Source organism: Solanum verrucosum, unplaced genomic scaffold (genome assembly GCF_900185275.1).
Source record: "Solanum verrucosum unplaced genomic scaffold, falcon-dt-bn FXZP01000128.1, whole genome shotgun sequence".
Classification (NCBI taxonomy): Eukaryota; Viridiplantae; Streptophyta; class Magnoliopsida; order Solanales; family Solanaceae; genus Solanum; species Solanum verrucosum.
This window is the reverse complement of record NW_026020327.1, coordinates 2,598,749-2,624,597: the sequence shown is the minus strand read 5'-3', so window position 1 is coordinate 2,624,597 and position 25,849 is coordinate 2,598,749. Positions and strand designations below refer to the sequence as shown.

The following is a 25,849-nucleotide window of genomic DNA, read 5'->3' as shown; positions in this document are numbered from 1 at the left end:
ATGGCCTCTAGTACAAGAAAATGTATTAGAGAAACAAATCTAGATTATGCATGACAAAAGTAAAATGACCCTAAATGTTTGATAAAGACAAATGAATTAAGCAAATGTTGGTTCTTAGAAAGTACAAACGACCAAAATTAAATTAGAAAAATAGATATTAAAAATCTATTTGTATTATTATTTTTATTACATACATGATGTAGCTTGAAGGAACATATCTTATCATGAAATTCTGTAGCTAACATTATTATAAGAAATTGTCAATGATTAGATTAAGACATTAATTATTATGTGGCTGCATTTTGTTGGCTAAGCAGACTTGATGATTAAAAAAAGTAATTGTAACATTTCTCTTATGCAAACCTCTTAAAAAGAATATGAGTAATAATAATATATCCACTTAATTTAATAAGTCTGAACAGGTAGGATATACATATATTTTATCCTTATTTTTGAGGAACAACAAAGTTATTTTTGGTAATCTCTTAATTAAAAGAAATGTAATCATGATAAGATTAAAAGAAAAAATAACAACAACATAATAGTAAGATAAATAAGATAATTGACGGAATAAAGAGTAACAATTGAAGAAAATAATATTATGTAAATATCAAGCTAAGACTACTAAATAAGGAGAAGATGAGAAAAGGAGGCTAGTTCCATGCTTCTCCATAAAAAAAGTAGTGATGCTATCTTAATACTCGACATCCGAATTTTCCTATCTAGAATAATGTGTTTAGTAAGTTGCAGATAAGTCATGTCGTCTGATCATATCTCTCAGTTCTTTTTTGACCTATCTCTCTTTTCTTTTATATTTTTTTCAAGTATTTATTAAGCGTAAGTTGATAAAAACACTTTTCAATTTCTTGAAATGAGTAATTTCTTAAGGAGTGTGTCCAAGTTAAAAACATCACTTATTCAGAAACCGGATAAATATTATTTTGATTTTTTTTTGTTATATAATTTTCAGTTCCAATCAATTGCACTATTGCTATGTTCATTTCTTCGTGATAGTGCATTTATTAAATCCATTAAATTCTTATTTAAAAATAAACATAAATACAATTAAATAACACACATGAAATAAACCTACCCACCACTCTCGCATTTCCTCTCCACCTTCCTCTCACCTCTCTCTCTTTATATCTCCCTATTCCTTTTTATTATCACCATTAATACCAACCAAAAAAAAGTCACAAACTTTTTGAAATCACTAGAATTTACAGACTACCCAAAAATATTCTTTGTATCCCAAAAACCATTAGAAACAACCCCAAAAACTTGGAATTCTTGAAAAAAAAAATTACAACTTTTTTTTTTTATCCCAAACACCATTAGAAACAACCCCAAAAAGTTGGAATTCTTGAAGAAAAAAAATCACTACTTTTTTGTATCCCAAAAAGTTGGATTCTTGAAAAAATCACAACTTTTTGAAATCCTAAAAAGTTAGATTCTTGAAAAAATACCATTTTTTTATGGGCAAGAAAATGAATCTTGGTTCATGGCAATGGCCTTCTTGTACTCATTCCAAGACTCAATCTTTTAGAGCAAACAACGACAACAGCATTTTCAAGACTATAAATTCAATCTTTTTAGACCCTTCAAACACTGATCATCATCATCATGGGGTTGTTGAAATCGAAACAACACCAGAATCTTGGTTCACAAATTCCTCAGAATCAGCAAGTTTTTCAACAGAGTCTGAAGAAACAGGGGAACCATTAATGGAGTTAATCATTAAAGGGGTTCGCTCTGAAAGACTGTTTTTTGAGCCAAATTGTACTAGCTCATTAATCTTAGAAGATCGTAATCAGAATCAGAATCAGAATCAGGAGAAATTAAAAGAAATTCAAGAAGATGATGATGAAGAATTGCCATTTAAGGAAAGTGTGGCATTGGCATTGGAATCAGAGGATCCATATTTGGATTTTAAGAAATCAATGGAGGAAATGGTGGATACACATGAGATTAAAGATTGGGAATCTTTACAAGAATTATTAGGATGGTATTTGAAGATGAATGGGAAAATTAATCATGGTTTTATTATTGGTGCTTTTGTGGATTTGCTTATTGGATTTTCACCTTCTAATTGTGATTCAATTACTTGTTATTCTTCTGCTGCTTCTTCTTTTTCTGCCCCTTCTTCTCCTTTATCTTCACTAGGAAACAAGGAGATTGAGGAGCAACAAAAAGGAGGGTAGTGTTAACTAGGAAAATTGTAATATTTATGTATATTATGGTAGGAGGGTAATAATAACAATGTTGATAACGCAACTAGACAACGCTTCACTACCTGCTAACATTTTGTACTATTTTTCGATCTTCATATCTACTTATTTAGGGTCATGTGTTCAGCAAACTACGTCATGTCTTGTCTAATCATCTATCTTCGAGACCTCTCTTATCTTGTTCATTATGGAGGTCACTCACACCTTGTCTTGAATAACTTCGTTCCTGATCATATCTCTCTTACTATGTTCATGCATTCATCTTAATGTTCTTATTTTCGTTACCCTCATTTTCTGAGCATGCGAGTTCTTGATTAGTTGATCAATACTTCGCTCCATACAACGTAACATAGATGATCTGATCAACCTTTTATATAATTTCCCTTTAAAGTTTGATGACACATTTTTATTACACAAAACACCGAATACTAATTTTCATTTTATCCACTCTGTTTCAATATAATACGTAACAGTATCACTAATCTCCTCATTCCAAGTGGCTCTCAATTTCCAAGAGCAGAGCGGTGCCACAGGACCAAAAATAATGCCTACATTTTCATTAGAGTGATGTCCTTGCATAATATCATATTATAAAAAAACATAGTTTTAGTGGTAATAAATATGTACATTAATAAAAAGTGTTAAAAAAAAATTCGTCATTAGTTAATTATCAATGAATCGAATGTCGTTGCAGACTTTAAGAACATTTATAGATCATTAAACTATTACTATTAATTAATTATTGCTAAAAATTATTTTTGATATAATGTTATTGTACCTTACCATGATTAAAAGTACCATCCTTTTGAATTTGACATACCAACAAACACTGTCATTCTGCCTTTTTCATGGGTTTAAGACAATGTTTGGCAACATTAAATGAAGCACAATAGGTAGACAATGTAGATGCTCCATCTATTTAAAACTATCTGACACTTTTTTCTGAAAAAAAAGATTTATTTTAATTTAATTATTTTATCGATTTTAAAGTTTAAGATAAAATTAATTAATTTTTCCTCATTTTTCTTTTGGTAGTATAATTTTTCTTGAAAACTACAAAGTTCTTGATTATGAGGTACTATTACTTCTTGAAGTTGTTAATTTAATTTATTTGCATAATACATAAATATGTCTTTTAACTTGGTCTCAACGGATAATTATGTCTTCTAACTTTGGATGTACACAAGTAGACAGTTAAACATGCATCCTGCTAGATGTCCTACATGGCAATTTTGTGTCCTATGTGGCATCCTACATGTCATCCTATGTGTATTATATCACATAGATCATATGTGTTTATTTGTTCAATTTTATACAAGTTCAAGTGTTTATTTGTGCACGCCCAAAATTGAAGGATATAAATATCAGCTGAAGTCAAATTAAAGGGTATATTTATGTATTATGTCTAATTTATTTGTAGGCGTCTATTTAGATTTCTACTCATTTCTTGGCAAGGTGACTTTTGCAATTGCTTACTCATCAATGAAAATGACCCATAAATTGAGTAAATGTTTAATGAAGAGAAATTATAATTTAGATACAAATTAGGTTAAAATAAAAGAATCCTCATAATTAATATTCTTAAGTAGCGTATAAAGAAATAAATAAATAAATAATTTGAAACGGAAAGAGTATATTATTAAAAATAAAAAAAGAACCATGTGTTCATTGATAGGAATTTGTGTCAAAAACATCTTTATGATTTTAAAAAAGGGTAGTTAGAAGATCATGTGGTGTGAATGAGAATATTGTCTCTATAAACATTAGTTAGAAGTAGTTTTCTATATGCATCTACATACAGCCTGGATAAAAAGGATTAAAATTTATAGGTGTTATATTAATTAGGACCATCCACTCATTCACCATTTAGTAGCTCACACAATATAATGTCTTGTTCAACTATGTGCCCACTATTTATTTATTTTTGGACCATATTCTTTGACTTTAATTAGGAGTTAGGCATGAATCTTGCATGAGATTCAAAGGGAGATGCTGAAATTTGTGTACAAGTAACATGATCCAAGGGTGTGACCTACCTAGTGATCAACTAGGTGAATTGAGAATTACAAGATTTCAGATTTACTTTTTTGTATGGACAATTTTTTTAAATAATTTCTTTTATATATTTAAGTTTTGATAAATATAGTTATTGTGTATTTGTGTTGATAAGAAATAGTAAGTATCTCGTAAAATTAACTAAGGTGCATGTAAATTAAGCATTATGAAAGCATAGAGTTATCACAGTCATAACACGTGTTCTATTTTATTTTCAAGATTAATTACTAATCTAACTTCTCATTGAAAGTTATCTGTTTACACTCAATTTGACCTTCCACAACGTGAATTAATTATCGAATTTCTTCAATTTCAAACTATTAAAAATAATCGTCTTTAAAAAATAATTAAAGTCATTTGAAGCGATTTTGTTATTTTTCAAAATGAATTATGTATTTCTATAAATATCTTTTACATATTTCGATAGTGTATAAACTTCATTAAATAATTGAGAATGTTTGAAGTATGAATCTCTTACTTCTCTTCCCTGTCAAAACATGAATTAGTAAAAGTCAAAGTTTCTTTCCCAAGAAAAGACATATGGATCACCAATCAATTGTCTTGCATGTATTTTGTGCCATACTAATTTAGGTTTCCTATTTCATCACCTTGGATCTCGTGGAGATAGAGATATTATTTTCGAAAGGTCTTGACTCAAGTGTAACAATTAAAATAATTATTATTTCCTTCGTCTCTAATTACTTGTCTAATTTTCTTTTTTTACTTGTCCCTTTTTACTTGTCCATTTTGATGAATCAAAAAAGGACAATTTTTCTTACCTATTATGCCCTCAATTAATTAATTTTGAAAAAGCTAAAACTTCTTGAAAATTTTAAATTTTTAATTCATCCAATTCATAATTAATATGATTAAAATGATAAACTTACTATGTCAATCGTTATTTTTTTAACAGGTGTGTCAATTCAAAAATAGACTAGTAATTAGGAGCAGAAGAAGTATTAAAGAATGGAATATGACAGTATTGAAGAAAACATGATAGTAATACATACTTAACATACTAGGAACAATAATAAAAGTGAAATAGTAAAATAGTGTGATAGCCAAAACACAATAAACAACCAAAGATAACAAATAACAAAAGAACATACATGAATAAAGCTAGTAACACAAAGACAGTGCTCCCAACTACCACACAACTATTTAGTGTCCTTCTATACTACTTTGTGATTTTTATACCTTCTTATCTATAATCACGTCCTCGGAGGACATCAATATATGATCTACTAATACTAATGAGAGTTTCCAATACAATAAGTATGAGTTCAATTTTCACTATTCTCATTCTTGCTTGCCCTTCCCCATTGGAGGAACTATGTTTGCACAAGTTAATATTGATTGGAGGTTGAATTTACTCAATGTGAAAAACGATGGGACTAATATCATAACTAAGCTCAACTTTGAGGATGAAAAGTAAACTTAAACAAAATATAAGGGGAAAACACATGTAATTTCCATACAAAAAGGCACTCAAAATACATCCCACAACATGTTGAATTTCAAATATTATTACTCCACTACAATTCTACGTCCAAACAATTTTCCATAAATGAAATTTCAAAAATGAAAAAAAGGTAAAACTTATCCATGGTCAAACGAGCACTTAATTCGTAGACTCCTATTATATGAGTCGATGCCAATAACTAGTAGTGAGAGACTTTTACGATGTGTTACCTACAAATTTACTAGGTATTCCACCTGATCATGATATTGACCTAATTTGTCTATAATCTTTGAACCTCTGAATCCTATCCCATGTGTTTATAAAAGAATAAACAGTAAAAAAATTATTACTCCACTACAATTCTACGTCCAAACAATTTTCCATAAATGAAATACTAAAAACGAAAAAAAGGTAAAACTTATCCATGTCAAACGAGCACTTAATTCGTAGACTCCTATTATATGAGTCGATGCCAATAACCAGTAGTGAGAGACTTTTACGATGTGTTACCTACAAATTTACCAGGTATGCGCCTAATCGTGATATTGACCTAATTTGTATATAATCTTTGAACCTCTGAATCCTACCCCATGTGTTTATAAAAGGATAAACAGTAAAAAAATTATTACTCCACTACAATTCTACGTCCAAACAGTTTTCCATAAATGAAATTTCAAAAACGAAAAAAAGGTAAAACTTATCCATGGTCAAACGAGCACTTAATTTGTAGACTCCTATTAAATGAGTCGATGTAAATAACCAGTAGTGAGAGACTTTTACGATGTGTTACCTACAAATTTACCAGGTATTCCACCTGATCGTGATATTGACCTAATTTGTCTATAGTCTTTGAACTTCTGAATCCTACCCCATGTGTTTATAAAAGGATAAACAGTAAAAAAATTATTACTCCACTACAATTCTACGTCCAAACAGTTTTCCATAAATGAAATTCCAAAAACGAAAAAAAGGTAAAACTTATCCATGGTCAAACGAGCAATTAATTCGTAGACTCCTATTATATGAGTCGATACTAATAACCAGTAGTGAGACTTTTACGATGTGTTACCTACAAATTTACCAAGTATTCCACCTGATCGTGATATTGACCTAATTCGTCTATAATCTTTGAACCTCTGAATCCTACCACATGTGTTTATAAAAGGATAAACAGTAAAAAAAAATTATTACTCCACTACGATTCTACGTCCAAACAGTTTTCCATAAATGAAATTCCAAAAACGAAAAAAAGTAAAACTTATCCATGGTCAAACGAGCACTTAATTCGTAGGCTCCTATTAAATGAGTCGATGCCAATAACCAGTAGTGAGAGACTTTTACGATGTGTTACCTATAAACTTACCAGGTATTCCACCTGATCGTGATATTGACCTAATTTGTCTATAATCTTTGAACCTCTGAATCCTACCCCATGTATTTATAAAAGGATAAACAGTAAAAAAAATTATTACTCCACTACAATTCTACGTCCAAACAGTTTTCCATAAATGAATTCCAAAAACGAAAAAAAGGTAAAACTTATCCATGGTCAAACGAGCACTTAATTTGTAGACTCATATTATATGAGTCGATGCCAATAACCAGTAGTGAGAGACTTTTATGATGTGTTACCTACAAATTTACCAGGTATTCCACCTGATCATGGTATTGATGTAATTTGTCGATAATCTTTGAACCTCTGAATCCTATCCCATGTGTTTATAAAAGGATACGCTATAAAAAAAATTATTACTCCACTACAATTCTACGTCCAAACAGTTTTCCATAAATGAAATTCTAAAAATGAAAAAAGGTAAAACTTATCCATGGTCAAACGAGCACTTAATTCGTAGACTCCTATTATATGAGTCGATGCCAATAATCAGTAGTGAGAGACTTTTACGATATGTTACCTACAAATTTACTAGGTATTCCACCTGATTGTGATATTGACCTAATTTGTCTATAATCTTTGAACCTCTGAATCCTATCCCATGTGTTTATAAAAGGATAAACAGTAAAAAAAATTATTTACTCCACTACAATTCTATGTCCAAACAGTTTTCCATAAATGAAATTCCAAAAACGAAAAAAAGGTAAAACTTATCCATGGTCAAACGAGCAATTAATTCGTAGACTCCTATTATATGAGTCGATGCCAATAATCAGTAGTGAGAGACTTTTACGATGTGTGTCCTACAAATTTACCAGGTATTCCACCTGATCGTGATATTGACCTAATTTGTCTATAATCTTTGAACCTCTGAATCCTACCCCATGTGTTTATAAAAGGATAAACAGTAAAAGAATTATTAGCAAAAAAGAACAAGATGCAAGAACTCCTCAAAACAGTGTTGTATTGTAAAGGAAAAAAACATAAAAAAGTTATTTGACCATTTCATGATGAAAAAATGGAATTATGACAACAGTGCTTTTATGATGATGAATAGTTTGTATACAATCTTAGCACATGCATGTAAGAGAATACTGAAGTATATACTGAAATGAGGTCACTATTATAAACTGACAAACAACAAATGATCAAAGTATTTTTTTTTTCATTCAATTGTTTTTGCTGTTACATCACCATCACTCATCATCTATTTGTTCAAAACAAGTGCAATCCGACCACCTGCTTTCTACTGTAGTCTGTCAATATTGCATTTTAAAGGAGTAACAACGATATACTCAATGTAATTTCACGAGTGGAGTTTAAAAAGGATAGTGTGTATGCAACTTTACTCCTTACCCTGTGAAGATAGAGAGGTTTTCGACAGGCCCTCGGTTCAATTGAAACAAACATATCAAACTCAAGTATTGCATTTAAACAGTGTAATCTCATCACAAGTGAGGTATGGGAAGGAAGTTACGTGTACGCAGTCTTACCCCTCTCTTGTGAAGATAGACCCTTTGTTCAAGTATAACATATCAAAATCAAGTATTGCATGTATTTAAAAAAGTAAAGAAAAAGGTTTTTGGCGATGAATGGGGGAGAGGTGGGGTCAAATGGCGAAGCTAGGGTGGTTTGGCTAAATGCAATAGTTTTGGTCCAAATGAAGTACGTGTCGTAAACAGGTCAATTGAATATATACAAATTATTGATGTAGAACTCAATAACTTAAAAGGACTAGAATCTCAAACTCATAAACTTCAAATTTTGACCCCGTCTCTAACAAGTACTCTTGTGAACAAAGGTTTTTTAAAATCCTTTTGCCTATGAAAGAATTAGGAACATGCAATGTACAACTACATGATTAGCCTGATAAGGGTAAACACAAGGAAACATGTAATTAGGGGTGGCAATTGAACAGGTTGGGTCAAAATTGGGAGGGTCATAAAGGGTTAATACAACAATCGGGTCAAAACCCAACCCATATTTGCTTAGGTCAAAACGGATTAGGTAATGGATTATATAACAGGTCAAGACCCGACCCGACCCAACCCAATTTTTACTAAACTTATTTGTTTTATTTGTTCTTTTAAACTATTTTAGTACCTAATAAATTTTGTTTTTCTTTATTATGACTATATATAACATATTCAATTGAAAAAAAAAGTTTTTTAAAAATATTTTGACAAAATTTCTCATGAGCCAATTCAGGTTACATATCAACTCAATTTTTAATGAGTTGAAATGACTTGAATCGAAATGAATTGAGGTAATGAATGGGCAGGTTATCTTGAACGGGTTGGACGAATTGAGTTTGATTTTGCCACCCCTACATGTAATGTACAACTACATGATTAGGCTAATAGAGTAAACACAAGGAAGCATGCAATGTGCTAAAAATGAATGGAGGATTAAGGGTGTAATACAACAAAGGAAGCATCCTCTCCTGCAAGCACAACTTGTGCTGCTTGCCAAACATATTTGTATTCACAAACAATGGCCAATCTAGAGTAGACACATCAGATTTGGCTGAATCCGTTGTCTAAGTCAGAATAGACTAATTCTAAATCCTGAATCCGCCAATCATGATCAATCTGGAAACATATCCTTCCACATACCCATGCAAGAAAAATATCAAATAGTGTTGGGCTAAATCAGCCTAAAGATACTCGTAACAAACCTCACACCATTAGGAGATCCTACACCTTATACGTAGCTTCCAAATCTACTTTGTTCGCACACCAGGCGTTACACTAGAATCAAGCAAGGCATAAGTATCAGTTGAACAAATGCTAGTTCTAAAATCAAACTGCACTAACAAGGTTTCCAACAGATAGAATCAACAAAGTAACCATGCTCATTGAGCAAAGCACAATGCCCTCAACACATAATACCTAACTTTAGAGAAATGCAAATATGCAAGTAACCATGTTGTTATAGGAGGAAATGAAATAGCGAGGTGGGTCGCGGTTCTGACTAGCAATTTAAATCCCATTACAAACAAGACATAGTTTATAACAGCAGTAGCAAACTCACAAGGGTAAGGTAGATAGGCTCATAAACAATAAGAAGTCCTATTTCCAATTGAAGATAGTCCCGAAAAGAAACCTGTTTCACATGTAAAGGAAAAGCAAACAATTTTTAACAACATCAAAGACTCAGTGATTGATACTAAGGATGATAGAAGGAAACTCATTGCTAAGATAACCTCAAAACTTTCAACAAATTGCATCTCTTTATCCGTCATCTGGGCTAAGGAGACGGAAATGAGCTTAATCAGAATCCTCAAAATATTCCCCTTCATCAGATGGCTCATCAAACGAACGCATGTCAAGCTGGTAACGAAGGATGCCCCCAATGCCACCAAATCCTCGGCAGAACTGTGACCCCTCTTGAGACCTGTTAGTGACAAACTCAAGTGAACAACCAAAGGTTTTGTACTCATTGGCGAACCACTCCAATAGCGGCATTTTGTCCTGGACCTCCAATTCAGCTGAATTCTCAGGATCCTTGAAGTTGCTTTGATCAGCCTCTTGGTCCTTGTTTAGGTGCTTAATGACAATCTCATTGGTAACACTATTTTTCAGCACATAACGGTTTATATCAAGATTTTCCCAAACAATAAGAGTTTCAACAGCTCCCATCTCCAGAGCTTTTATTGTGTCATCCACACCAAATACATACTTTCCAGTATCTTGACTGATTTCCTCAAAGAATTTTCCTATCAAGCGCTTCTCTTGTATGAACTTCACATTGGAGAGAATCTCAGCAGATAGCTCAATGGCCTGACTGAATCCATTCTCCCCACCATAGGACACATCAACCACATTAAGTATCTTTGCCTGAAGACGTGGATCAAACATATCAGACTGGCTTAGCTCTGTCTTGAAATCAGCTGACCCAGCAAGTATTAGTCCAGATACATTTGGCTGACTAGTGGCTGGATTAATGAAGAACTGAGTAGCAAGCTCTGCTGTCTTCCTCACATAGTTATGGCGTTTCTCCATTCGAAGACGAGCAAATCGCAGAGCTGATTGACCTCCTCTTCCATGCTTCTTGGGAAGGTCAACAGTGAATTTATGAAGGATTTCCCTAGTGTTTCCACTTAATGTCCCAAAAAGAGTACCATTACCATCCATGACGATGAAACCAAACTTCTCATCTGATTCCAAAAGCTCACCCAGAGGTCCCGTGTGAAACTTGTTGTCACAGAGGTATAGAGACGCATTAATGGGCTTAAAAGGTGTAAGGTCAAAGGTTACCTTCTTTTCCTTCCCATCTTCAGTCATTATAGTTCCAGTATAAAGGACCAAACCATTCGGAGGTACCTTATTATACAGTTTAAGCCTCTGCTGGGCAGACGTTATTGCACCAAGGACAGACTGACGATTTACTCTGCTCTTAATATTTGATGCAGTACCATATTCTTCCGCCAACATCTTGGTAATCCTAGATATCTGATCACCAGGAGGAATAATAAGAGAGATCATACTGGTACCATTTCCTCTTGCAGATTCAAGGGCTTTGATTAACTTTTTCATTTTCCATATTTCAATATTCTTGTCATTTTCTTGGCCATCTGCCATTGCAAATAGATACTACCACAAGCTGAGCTATAAATTAGCCTGACCTAGGAAGCAAATTGAAGACAAATTAGAGTCCACATCATCGGGAATGTAAAATTCAGAAAATAAGCCAGAAGGATAATGTAAGAATAGAAATTTCAGGTGCATGCTCAAGTACGTACTACTAAGCATTCAATTACAGGGCTTCATCAATGAAAAAAACATTGACAATCTCTCTTAAACAATCAAAAGTAAATAAAACAGATAATGCACATTTTTCAGCACCCAATAGCTTTTTTAGCTATCAACATGGTTTAGACAAGAGATATCATTTAGTCATGGAACGCCTTTTTTCGGTCATTAAAAACTGTGGACATAATAATCTGATATCTTGTGGGTTTTATCTAGCATTATCATGCTACACATGCAATAGTCTGAGTGTTAGATATGAATGCTATGATTTTCCACAATTGAACTTCATCACACACAGTTGAGTATATTTCTTCTTAGAAAAGAAATAAAAAAAATTAACCAACTCAGCCCTGACTACCAAAAAAAAAGGGCATCCCTCGAAATATAGAAGAGCAGTACAACAGTAGAGTATACATCTAAGAATTAGCAGCAACCAAGGCTTTATCAAATCACAATTATCCTCTATCATCTTCTCATGATAAAATACCTTTAATACTAGCTTCTCTTGATTATCCAACACTTCTAGTGCCTGGACTCTTCATCTGACTTGACACCCCCGTGTCAAATGGGTATGATAGAACGTAAGACGTAAGTAATCATATTGATGCTTCAATATTCACTTACTATCTATTTTCATGGAGACATTATGAATGTAAGTCACCTACGATCTATTTTCATGAAGACATTTTAAATGTAAGCAGAGATTTCACATCTATAATTTCTACTTCTTAAGACTTAAGTACTCCAGGGCTTCATGAAGTAGAGAGGGTTCCTAGTCCAGGAAAAACCGCCCGAGAAACTAGTGCAAATGCAGCAATACAATAAGTACAAAATCATACCCATGTCTAGGCTGAAAATCTACACCTGGTTCCCAATGATAAGGACAATTCACCTTTATTAATTTCTGAAAGAAACAACCCTAAAACAACTGTAGTACTATCTAATAAGTCGAGACCAAAAAAATTATTGAACGTAGGTAGACGAGAAAATATGAAATTCTGCGGCATCAGCACTAACCAAACTCTTATACCACTAGAATGAAAGGCAAACTGATGAGGTTACATTCATAAAAAAACTAAACAAGTTTCACATTAACTAACTAAAGTCACCTCTCTTTCGAGATTCTGCGAACCATAAATCATGGAACAAAAAAAGAGATTGGGTCTTGGCATATTCATTGGGCAGTCATTTCATACATTCCGAATCGTACAATAACAATTACAACATCATACCCAGGGTATTCCATAGGTGGAATCTAGGGAGGGTAGAGTCTACCAGACCTTACCTAACCTCATACAAGTAATGATTGTTTTAGAAAGACCATCGACTCAAGTAACGCACATCAAAGCAGTTTGAAATAGAAACATACAGAAGTAGAGAGGACATAGCAAATAAAAGGGAAAACAAGGAACAATAACAATAGCTAAATAATGCGATAATCAAAGCACATGAAACAACGAGTCACAAAAATCGTAGGACAAGAAACTATGAGAATACTACTACTACTATTACTGGTATGAACGGAGAAACAAGTATGCTGCACCAAACTACCACCAAGCCTATCCACGGGATAGCGAGACAACGATCAATTACCTACGCACCTTCTGCCTTAATCCACAACCTCTTATCTAAGGTCATATCCTCGGTAAGCTGAAGATGTGACATGTCTTGTCTTAACCTCTTCCTGAATCCTGATACTTCCTTGGCGTACCTCTACCTCTCCCTAAACCCACCATAGCCACCCTCTCACACCTCCTCACTAGGGCACGTACACCATCTCCTCTTGTTATAAGTTGAAAATATGACATGTCCTGTCTCATCACCTCTTCCCAATACTTCCTAGGCCTTCTACCTCTACCTCTCCTTAAACCCACCATAGTCAACCTCTCACAACTCCTCACTAGGGCACCTACACCATCTCCTCTTATGCTGAACTATTTCAGTCCCGCTTCCCTCGTCTTATCCACCACAAAGAGCACCCCCACCTTATCACACATATCTTCAGTGCTAATCTAATCTCTCCGCTGAGTACACATTTTGAATCTTATTTTAGTATATCTACAATAATTTCTCTAGTTATCAGCACAACATAGCTCTAGTAATAAGATTTCTCATACAAATACAACTATCATCGAGATTGATACAACCAGTAAATCCTCAATAAGTCAACCCACACATAAGACGATCAATTTGAAGATACTTAAGCAAAACTAAAAACAAAAAAAAAACACGAATCCAAGCAAATCAATTCCAATAGCTTCTTTTAGATTGAATTCAAACAATCTCAAATCAAAATTTGAAGCTAAACAATGAAAATCTATGATAATTTTCAGAGAAATGAAGGTTATACCTTGCCTGTTGGAAGCAGCAGACGCAGTAGCTCGAGCAAAGTTGGGCTGTTGAAAAAATGTGGAAACCCTTTTGAGTAAACTTCAAATAATAAAAAAACTGAAAAACTTTACTCCAACAATTTTTACGTTTTGCTTTAATTGTTATATCACAAAAGAGTTACTTCATGTATTGTTTTTGATATAGAGTAATTGACAAAGTTGATTTTTTTTTTTTTTTTTTTAACTTTCTTTAATAAAATATTACTGTTCACAAAAATATTTCATTTTTCTCTTATTTTATTGGAGTATTTATTTACTGGATTATAAGGAGGTCATCAAATTGTAAATGTTTTTTTTGTTCAAAAAGACTTAAGGATTTTTATTTATACTATTAGAATATTTTTAGGAAAAACTATCTAAGTACGCAAATATTTCTATCATAAATATTAATTCACTCTATAGTTTGAAATAATTACATATTGTCTCACTAATTAATAATTTAGTACAAGATTTCAAATCAGATGCACCATTTCTTCATATTTCAAGTCAGATATATGTCTCAAAGATACTTGAGATACATGAATTTTTTTTTATACCAAATACAGAGAGAAAGGTTAGTGAGAGAGGAGGAGAGGTGAGCGAGAGACGAAGAGAGGCGAGCGAGAGAGGAGAGAGGCGGAGTGAGAGAGTCAACATGTATTTTTTTATATTAGACATGTATCTTTGGTACAAGATATATAATGGGAGAGAAACGAGCAGAAGAGTCATTGTATTTTATATACATGTAAATTACTCTTGAATTCTGTGTATCTTAAATGAATTACACCTAATTTGATCCGCATGTATTTGTGATACATGTATTTTAGCAACTTTTGGTAAACATAGTTTTAGGTTGAATGAGGGAAAATTTGAATTATTTTCTCATACGTTAAAGACATATTTGACCTGATAGGTGGAATGAGGGGCAAATTTGACCTGATAGGTGGAATGAGTAGAAAATTTGAACTATTTCTAATAGGTTAAGCTCATTTTTTATCCAATAGATGGAAGGAAGGACAAATTTGATCCAATAGATAGAAGGTGAAATTTTTTGAACCATTTCTAATACTTTGAAGACATTTTCAAACCTTTTTCGAAAAAAGGAATATATTTTCAATGCTATATGTCTGAAGTGGTTACAAAATGAATATATTTACAAACAAAAATAAATTTCAATTTCAACAACTTAAATAGCAACCCCAAAGTTGGGTATTTGTATGTTTCACCCCATTTTTATTTATCTACTTTGATTTGTTGAACTCGAGTTAAAAGTTCTTCGAAAATAACCTCTTTATCTCATAAGGTTGTGTACAATTTGCGTACAATCTACTTTTCTTAAATTTTACTAGGTATATTGTTACATAAAGCTTACATAAATACACTAGTTTAGGAGCTAATTACACCCTAGTTTGCAATATTATGAATCTACCATATTTTGGTGCGTTCACATACATGTATCTCGGGATACATTGGGTCAAAATTATGTGTAATTTGTTATAGATACATTGTATCTAAGTGGATTCGTACGTATCTGAGATACATAACAAATCTCCCCCATCTCTCTTCTCTCTCGCTCACCACTCTCATATATATCTGGTATTCTAGATATATGTGAATCACACCAGAAACATACATATACATATATTTACTGCATATTTAGTGTGATTTGCATGTACATGGAATGCATGACTATCTCACTCACCTTCCTCCCCATCTCGCTCCCCTCTCTCTCCCTATTTTAGTATATCTGATAGCAAAATACATGTATCTAAGTGTATTTTTCTTAATATATGGTAGAAAACTCTTAATTAGTGGTATAATATGTAATATTTTAAAAGTATACGTAATAATAATATATATAATAGTGGAGTATGTCTAATGATGTAGTTTCTCCTATTTTTATTGTTGTTGGCCCATTCCAGTTACCTTTAATTAGTAGCCCACTTAACCAAGCCCAAAATGAACTGGGTCCGTCCAGAGTGTGATGGGCTAAGAAGCACCCACTTATTTTACTTTTTAGGACAAATTACTTAAGTACACAACATTACTTTACCTATTCTCAATATTTCCCTACTCTTTCACTAAAATACAAAAATCCCTTATTTTCCCCCAATTCAACTTAACTGGATACTTTATTAGTTTAAGTATCTGCCCGTTATTAATTAAAGTATCCGCGCTGTTATATTATGCATCCGGCCGTTAATTTAAGTATCCGCCCGTTATTAATTAAAGTATCCGTGCCAACAACTTAATAATTTAAGTATCCGCCCTTTATTAATTAAAGTATCCGCGCTGCTATATTATGTATCCGAAAGACACTAAAAAAGGGATTTTTGGTAATTAATGAAAAAGTAGGGATATGAAGTAATTTCTTTCTTATACTATGTGATTTGCCTAATTTTTACTTCTTTTTTTTTTAGGGAAAATGTATGAAATAACAAATCATTAATTCAAATTAAATGTTATAGTCATAGTTTATTTTAATTGTAATTCGCAGCAAACATCTCCTTTTTTTGTCATCTGATTCAGTATACAATTAGCCATTTTCGATATACAATTAGTCATTTTATACATTTCGGTATAAAATGTGTTTGTGTTTGTATAAAACGAGAGAAAAGTGTATATACAAATACATATACATATATATTTTCCTTTACACTTATATTATACAAATACAAATTTTATCATACAAATTACAATGTATAAATGAATTTATACAAAACTGAATAATTTGTATAAAATTGAATGTTTGTAGCGAATTATATAAATCAAAAGCTCCATATCAAACATAAAATTTGTTATGGAGCGCAATTATGCAAACTATAGCTATAACATACAAATATGGTTTTTATGTTTGCTATATGTGAAAGTTTTTTTTTTTTTTTTGTATAGTTCTATCATTTGATTATGAATTTGTTATATATATGGTTGTTGTTGTTTTTTTTTTAAAAAAAATACTATTAATGAAGTTTTATGTTGTAGTTATATAAATTATAATTCCATTTTTTTTATAAAAAAAAAAACTTACCACATCAAGATTGATATAAAGAGTTATATTTAGTAAATCGATTTTATTTACTTATGTAATTTCTTTTTATATGATTAGTACAAAAAACATAAGCTCATATATTTTATATAGTGCAAGACAATAGATTTCAATGATTCATGAATTATTAGTGGTTAAAAATATATGATTAGTACACAAAACATGCATATGATCAAAGATTAGATGGATATCTTTTTAAGAACAAAAAATCTTATGTGGGCCGTTATTATAACTTTATTCTCAAAACACAAAAGTTTAAAAGGAAAAGGAAAAAAGAGAGAAAAAAAAAGGTTATATTTTACATAAATCTCATAGTGTTTTGAGTTAATTCCATTATATCCCTACTTTTTTAAAAAATTACAAAAATCTCTTAAAAAGAAATTTAAGGATTTCGAATACATCCTAGAACGTCTGGATGCATAACGACCGATACATAAGTCTTTTGTATGTTACGCTAAAAAAAAGAAAAAATCAATTTACAATCCCATATAACACGCAATCACGTTTTAATCACCGCTATTTAACCCCTCTCAACGTGTAATAACTTCAACAATTAAAATTCGAAAATTGTTCAAGCAGATCGTCCTACATCCTTTCAACTTTGATTAATTTTTTTTTACAAATTTGGAGAAGATACATCATGAATATATTGACATTGCTGAGATATTCAGAAGTCTGGAAATCTAAAGTAAGGTATGAACGATACAAAAGCGATGGAATCGTTATTGGAGAAAATATTTAGTTTGCGAGTATGAAATCAAAAATTGCAACTGAATTAGAAATTGATGAATTGAAGAAAAAACTAGATATCAGATACATCGTAAAAGGTAATTTTGATACATGACTAAACACATCTAAAGACATTTAATACAAAACTAATACATGAATTTCGATACATAACCATGTGTAGTGTGTTAGCTTTGTATTAGGTGTGTTTAGTTGTGTATTTGATACATAACAGTGGGTACTGTATGTATCGGTAAAAATTGATGAATCGAGGAAAAAAACAGACATTAGATACATCATAGAAGATAATTCTGATACATGATTTGAACACAACTAAACACACCTAGTACAAATTTGATACTTGAATTCTGATATATAATCATATGTACTATGTCAACTTTGTATTAGGTGTTTTTAGTTATGTATCTGATATATAAAAGTGGACAATATATGTATCAAGTACTAAAATATAATGAAAGTTGACATAGTTATGTATCAAATACATAACTATAAATAAGATTCATACTGATTTAGATTTGATAATTGAAGTTATGTATCAACACTAACATTTGTACTAGATACATTGTACACAAACAAAGTTATAATGTATCTGATAGTTAAAACATAAACATGATACATAAGTAAACACACAAATATCAACCAAATACATTAGAAATTTGAAACTTGGGTAGAGAAGACTGTATAGTAAAACCATCGACCCCCCCCCCCCCATATTTTTTTGAAGGTCAATACTAAACTATGGACCATATGTATCAGAATTTTAGGATGAAGACCAGAAAATTGAAAAAAAACAAAAACTTGATCTACTGAAAGCAAAAAAAGTAATGAAGAAATCTTTTCTACCTTTTTAAGAACTTGAAATCGATGAAGAAAACTGAAATAATACGGTTGTAATTCAAAAATGGTGAATTGGAGGAAATTGCAGATACATGTTGTGATTTTAGGCGTAAAAGTGGGGAAGTTACGCGTGAAGAGTGAAGAAGAGTGATGTATCCGAGAATATGAGAGAGGGTGAGGAAAATATTTTTGTAATTTTTTCAAATGATAGAAAATTTTAGAAAACATGGTAAAAAGTTGTGTAGTTGAGTAATTTTTCCAAAAAAATAAAATTAACAACCATTAAATACATAATAACAAAATGTTATACTAATATATACCAAAAAAAAATGTAGTTAATAAAATTATAGAGAATCATGAAATTTCGGGTGAAGCAAAATCCATTAGAAAAAAGTAATATATTTTTATATTTAGTAATGATTTAACTTTAAATTTTCTATTTTATTTTTAGTAAGATTATTTACAGTCACACATAAATATAACTTGTTTTAGATCATAAATTTAGAAGTTTTTCTTTCATTCTTTACTGCGTGCCCAGTCGAACACCTTCAAATCAAGACAAAGAGAGTATATCATTTTCTATTTGTTCATGTCTTGATGAACAAAGTTATCTGATACTTGTGTCGGTGCGAGATAGCAAGTACCTCAAAATATTAGCCAAAATGTGTGCACACTAACCTAGATACTATAGTTATAAAAAAATACACCAAATTTTTTTAAAAAAAAATTATATACTATAGAAGAAAAATTACTATAGCTGAAATGCTATGTTGCTCAAACTTTTCAAAAATATCAACAAATAATGATAATATTTTGAAGAGCCCGATCAATCAAATAATGATCTTCTTTTAACAACAAAAAAAAGAGAGGATGATCTAATCTAAATTTCATATTATAAATGGTAGAATAAAATCCCAATCATCATCTTTTTAAAGAATACTTTTTAGGTAGTAATGATCCAAAGAAAGCTTTATTCCTTACTCTTTTTGAGTGTTAAAGAGAAAGAAGATTATTGAAGCTTCAACCACAAAAAACACACTTCCCAATTCTTTCAAACCGACAGTCAGTCCTCAATATCACCTTTTCTCTTTTTTACCAAACTTCTCATTCATAAAATTAAACTACTACTCATATCATACTCATCACTCTATTTTCTATACTCATAACAACTTGTGTTTATTTTATAATAATAGTATCTGGATTAGTTTGTACACACTTTAGTTATTTATGTGATCAATACTTATTGCCTTACTTTAGTCTAGGTGTCAAATAGTTGTTTATTTTATAATAATGGTATCTGGATTAGTTTGTACACACTTCAGTTATTTATGTGATCAATACTTATTGCCTTACTTTAGTCTAGGTGTCAAAAAAATTGTATGCATAATAAATAAATATGCCCTTTAACTTAGTTTCAGCTGATATCTATGTTTTTCAACTTGAGTGTGCACAAGTAGTCATTTAAACTTGTATAAAATTGAGCAAGTAGACGCGCATGTTCTACGTGACATAATACACATAGGATGTCACGTAAGACACAAAATTTCCGTGTAGAATGTCATGTAAGACGAATATGTCTATTTGTTCAATTTTATATAAATTTAAGTGTCTACTTATGCACACAAAAATTAAAGGTTATAGTTATCAGTTGAAGTCAAGTTAATGATCATGTTTATGTATTATGCCAAAATTATATCTAGAGCTTGAGTTGGTGCGAAGAAATCAATTAGTAATTTTTGTTTTTTTGCTAGGATTTGTATCATAATTTGTTGTGATTTTTAACTCATTTTATCGATGGAGAGACTACATCAGACAATACACCTCAAAAAGCTATATTAGACTCTAAAAATAGACTAACATTAGTTAAAAACTACAAAAAAAATTCAAATGTGAGTTCATATCAGACCCTTTTTTATTTTCACAATTCTCATTAAATCTAACCACCCGAATTTTTAAATATTTAACTTAAGAACAAAATGCTCACTTTTGCCAAACTTAAAGAACTTAAACTACTCAAAATATACTTAAAGGACCACTTTGAACTTACCTCCAAACATAAGGGACACTTTTGTAATCTTCTCCATCAAATATGTTGATTTTGTAACCAAGCAAAAGTAACTCTTCTAGTCTAAATAAAAATTGCCCTTTATACAAATCTGTGAAAGATAAAGCCCACATATTTTGTTTTTTCATAAAAAAAAAAAAGGAAGCTTAGTATAGCCTAAATTTTATTTGAATCATTCTTAGTTAATTCTTTCTAGAAAAGCTAACTAGTTTAGTCCAACTTCTAAATATCCATCTTGCCTTTATCCCTTTATATGAGAGCCAAAAAGAAAGAAAAGAGAGAGACAATTTTAGCTTTACCTCACATGCTTTCCACTTTCTCATACTAAACCAAACACTACAAGAAAAGAACAAACTCCCCCTCACTTCTTTCTAACTCCTATTAATTCCCTTCACTACATAACCAAAACACACACACACACAACTTGTTACACTATCCACTAAATGAAAACTTAGTTTTCTTCCAACTTATAACACCTTATAACGGTTTTTCTGTATTGTGAGGATTCATCATAAATTAATCGACGTCTAACATGAGGACGGGCGGTTATACTTTCCAACAATCATTAACTTCTGAATCTTCAAGCATAGTTAAACAAGCTGTGCACTTAGCTAGAAGAAGAGGACATGCACAAGTTACTCCTCTTCATGTAGCAAGTGCTATGCTTTCATCTTCTAGTGGTCTTCTTAAAAGAGCTTGTCTTCAATCCCATACACATCCACTTCAATGTAAAGCACTTGAACTTTGTTTCAATGTTGCACTTAATAGACTTCCCACCTCTGTTTCAAGTCCAATTTTAGGTCCTCATTCTCATCTCCCTTCACTTTCTAATGCCTTAGTTGCTGCATTCAAAAGGGCTCAAGCTCATCAACGTCGTGGATCGATAGAAAATCAACAACAACCAATCTTAGCTCTTAAAGTTGAGATAGAACAACTAGTGATCTCAATTCTTGATGATCCTAGTATTAGTAGAGTCATGAGGGAAGCTGGTTTTTCTAGTACACAAGTGAAAAACAATGTAGAACAAGTTGTTTCTAGTATGGAGATAATTACTAGCACAAAGCCATTAGTACTAGGAAACACAAACACCAACACCAACACACAAATAACATCATCAACTAGTCCTCATCATCATGTTCTAAATTTGTCACTTAGTAAAACAGGACAACATCAAGTTGTAAAGAATGATGATGTTATGAGTGTTGTGGAAAGTATGATGAATTTCAAGAAAAGGAGAAACATTGTTGTTATTGGTGAGTGTTTAGCCACAAGTGAAGGGGTTGTTAGAGGAGTTATAGATAAGTTTGATAAAGGTGAAGTACAAGGAGACATGAAACATGTTCAATTCATAAGTGTACCACTTTTCACACTTAGAAATGTTTCAAGAGAAGAGTTTGAGGTCAAACTTAGAGAGCTTAGGACTTTAGTGAAGAACTATATGAATAGAGGGGTTGTTTTGTATTTAGGTGATCTTAGGTGGGTGTCTGAGTTTTGGACAAAATATTGTGAACAACAAAGGAATATTAGTTACTATTCTCCTGTTGAACACATGATAATGGAGCTTAGTAGATTGTTGAATAGTGCAATGGGAGAAAATGGTAGGCTATGGCTTCTCGGAATTGCAAGTTTTCAAACTTACACTAAGTGTAAAACTGGACATCCTTCTTTACAGACACTTTGGGATCTTTATCCACTTACCATTCCTGTTGGAAGTTTGGGTCTCAGTCTCAATCTTGCAAGGTAAATAAAGATCCTATTTTTATTTTCTTCACTTCCGTTATTTCTTTCTTGATATGCTTTTTACTTGAGTCGAGGGTCTGTCAGAAACAACCTCTCTACCTACCAAGGTAGGGGTAAGGTCTCTGTACACTTACCGGTATTACACTGTATATGTTATTGTTGTAGCTTTTCTTCACATTTTCTTGTTTTTTTTTTGTAGTGATTTGCATAGTCACTTTAGGAACAAGGCAGCAATGGATGGTTCAAGCTGGTCACTTGGAAGAGGTGGAGTTGAGAAGAATCTAACTTGTTGTGCTGATTGTTTAGCCAATTTCAACAAAGAAGCTAAAACAGTTACAAGCATACAAGTTAAAACTGAGTCAACTTATTCCACCTCTAGTTTGCCTTTATGGCTCCAAAAGTACAAGGAAGAGCACAAACAAGAAAACAATCAACAGGTCCTTATTTTATTCTATTAATCCAAATCTTGAATTTGCATGCATGAAAGTAGTACTCTAATATACACTTGGATTTATCTCTCGCATGATTGCTCAATTAATACTTATTATCTCAAAAATTTACATTTTTTTCCGATTCCAATAAAGTGATTTTTCGAGATAGTAACTATTAGTTGAGTGCCCATCTGAGAAATCATGTACTCTTACTTAACTTATATACATTGACAGTACTATAGTTCCTTTTTATAACATCTTTGTAGCAGATAACCTTTATTACTTTTCGACTTACTAATCCTACTTCATTGTTTTTCAGGAATCTGAAGTGATGTTAGATCTATGCAAGAAGTGGAATTCAATTTGCAGTTCTGTTCATAAACAACAACAACCTCATTTTCTGGAAAAAGGCTTAATTAGTCCACTATCTTCATCACCATCTCCTTGTTCCTCTAATTCAATATCCTCTTCAAATGACCACATGATAAAAAGTTCCACCAAGTTGCATAAAAGCCTTTTGAATTGGCCTGTCATCTTTGAACCAAATCAATCACCAAAAGAACATCAGTTCTTCATATCTGATCAAAATGAAGTCGTTAGTAGTACAAAGCCAGAGCTTTTGTCAAATCCCAATTCAAGTCCTAATTCTGCTTCATCAAGTGAGGCAAGTGGATACATTGAGAACATTGATAGATTCAAAGAGTTCAATTCAGACAACATGAAAGTCCTTTGTAAGGCATTGGAGAAAAAAGTACCATGGCAAAAAGACATCATTCCTGATATAGTAAGTACAATTCTTGAATGTAGGTCCAAAAAGAAAGAATCTTGGTTGTTCTTTTTAGGTGGTGATTCTGAAGGGAAGGAGAAAATTTCAAGAGAATTAGCAAAAATCGCGTTTGGTTCATCATCAGAAGAAGATCATAACTTTGTTTCCATTGGAATCAGTAGCTTTTCATCATCATCGAAATCCGATTCAACTGATCTTAATAATCAAGAAGTGATTAGTAACAAGAAAAGATCAAGAAATGAACATGGTAGGACTTATCTTGAGAGATTTGTTGATGCAATTCAAGAAAATCCAAACAGAGTTTTTGTCATGGAAGATATTGATCAAGTTGATACCTTTTCACTAAAGGGTATCAAGAAATCAATAGAAACAGGAAGATTAACACTTTCTGATGGTGATTTAGTGTCTTTTAAAGATGCTATAATCATTTTCAACTCTGAGAGGTTAAGTTCAAAGAAATGTGATGATGATGATAATGATAATGATAATCAAGATTCTAAGGAGAAAAATCAAGAAAATATTGGAGATGATGAAAGTATATTGGATTTGAATGTTGCAAGTCATGAGGAATTAGCAAATGGAGATGAAAATTTAGTTGGAATATGGGAAGCAGTGGACAAACAAGTCATGTTCAAGATTCAAGTCTTGTGAGAAGTTAGAAAAAAAACACTCAAGTTGTTATGACTTTAGTTGGTCATTTTTTGTTTGTTGTTGTTGTTGTTAATTACCTAAGTTGTTTAGTTTTAGTGTAAGTTTTAAATTTTCAATATGATGCTAAAATACTGGGGAGGGGTAAACATGAAGATTTAACTGAAGAAGAAATAGGTCCCTTAGATTATAATTAGATTAAATGGAGAGTTTGATAATGTAGGATTTCATGTACATGTAACACCTCTTTGATCTTTTGTAATACTACTATATATTAATGCTCAACTTTAGCTTTCCATATATATTTCCAATATCACATTTTGCCACAAATTTCTTAAGTCATTTACTCTTTTAGTAACTTTTTCCTCTTCCTTCATTTCAATTGTGAACAAATTAAAAATCTATATATGGGTTCTTTCTCTATTAAGAGAGTCCTGGCGTGAACTCCCCTACAGATTTGACTCTAGTGGATTCTCAAGAAGTTAATTCTCTCTTGATCTGAATCTACTTTACCGACAAAAGCTCTTTATAATAACAATGAGTTTTATTCTAAATATGAAAATCAGTGGAAATAGAATATTATATAGGGGAAAAGGACAAATATACCCCAGAACTATCGTAAATGGTATGCAAATACCCTCCATCATACTTTTGGGACATTGGTGCCCCTGCCGTCCAAAAACTAGAACATATATACCCTTCACTTAACGGAAGACTAAATACAGATACGTGTCACAATCTTATCCATCAATCCGATATTTAATAAATGTCGGGTCGGTGGATTATAAGATCATGACACGTGTATGTCCGCTAGAGTGAAGGGCATATATGCTCTAGTTTTTGGACGACAGGGACACCAATGTCCCAAAAGTATGACAGAGGGTATTTGCATACAATTTACGATAGTTCGGAGGTATATTTGTTCTTTTTACCTATTATATATGTTGCCTATAGCTATATATAGGGCTAAGCTATGGTCTCAAGGACTCGGATCACTAATCCGAGTCCTTCGGAGCTTAGCCGTTAACGGGCTCCTCCTTTCTTTCCCTCTTGATGCAGGTATTCAATTGGAGTGGTTGTTGGATTTCTCCTAGTTCAAGCTCTAAAAAGTCGAGCATTCACTCGCATTACAAAAAATAACTACGGATAATTGTTCATAAGAAGTGAAACTAGTTGAAAAATTAATCATACAGCATGCTATATAATAGTAATAGTTAAGCTATATTGATAATGAAAATATTATTTATACTTTCGATGTATAGAAATTAAATCCAACTAAAAATGGAA

At 31.9% G+C, this 25,849-nt stretch overlaps 3 protein-coding genes across 3 annotated transcripts; 2 read left to right on the top strand and 1 right to left on the bottom strand.

The window, feature by feature from the left end:
- Window positions 1–1,463: 1,463 nt before the first annotated feature.
- LOC125835754 (transcription repressor OFP13) lies at window positions 1,464–2,201 on the top strand. Its single transcript, XM_049514849.1, has one exon. The coding sequence runs from the start codon at window positions 1,476–1,478 to the stop codon at window positions 2,199–2,201; it is 726 nt and encodes a 241-aa protein (XP_049370806.1). The 5' UTR covers window positions 1,464–1,475.
- Window positions 2,202–10,194: 7,993 nt separating this feature from the next.
- LOC125835812 (eukaryotic peptide chain release factor subunit 1-3-like) lies at window positions 10,195–11,795 on the bottom strand. Its single transcript, XM_049514917.1, has one exon. The coding sequence runs from the start codon at window positions 11,719–11,721 to the stop codon at window positions 10,408–10,410; it is 1,314 nt and encodes a 437-aa protein (XP_049370874.1). The 5' UTR covers window positions 11,722–11,795; the 3' UTR covers window positions 10,195–10,407.
- A 9,653-nt stretch (window positions 11,796–21,448) lies between these two features.
- On the top strand, window positions 21,449–24,567 carry LOC125835808 (protein SMAX1-LIKE 3-like). The gene is made up of 3 exons (XM_049514913.1): window positions 21,449–22,696; window positions 22,896–23,133; window positions 23,447–24,567. The coding sequence occupies exons 1-3, from the start codon at window positions 21,489–21,491 to the stop codon at window positions 24,563–24,565; spliced, it is 2,565 nt and encodes an 854-aa protein (XP_049370870.1). The 5' UTR covers window positions 21,449–21,488; the 3' UTR covers window positions 24,566–24,567.
- The last annotated feature ends 1,282 nt before the right edge of the window (window positions 24,568–25,849 follow it).

What these genes read in the sequence shown, in the direction of transcription:
- LOC125835808 (XM_049514913.1), top strand. Translation starts at nt 21,489, where the DNA reads ATGAGGACGGGCGGTTATACTTTCCAACAATCATTAACTTCTGAATCT. An exon ending in CTCAGTCTCAATCTTGCAAG is followed by an intron (nt 22,697 to 22,895) that starts GTAAATAAAGAT and finishes TTTTTTTTGTAG; the next exon opens with TGATTTGCATAGTCACTTTA. An exon ending in AACAAGAAAACAATCAACAG is followed by an intron (nt 23,134 to 23,446) that starts GTCCTTATTTTA and finishes ATTGTTTTTCAG; the next exon opens with GAATCTGAAGTGATGTTAGA.
- LOC125835754 (XM_049514849.1), top strand. Translation starts at nt 1,476, where the DNA reads ATGGGCAAGAAAATGAATCTTGGTTCATGGCAATGGCCTTCTTGTACT.
- LOC125835812 (XM_049514917.1), bottom strand. Translation starts at nt 11,721, where the DNA reads ATGGCAGATGGCCAAGAAAATGACAAGAATATTGAAATATGGAAAATG.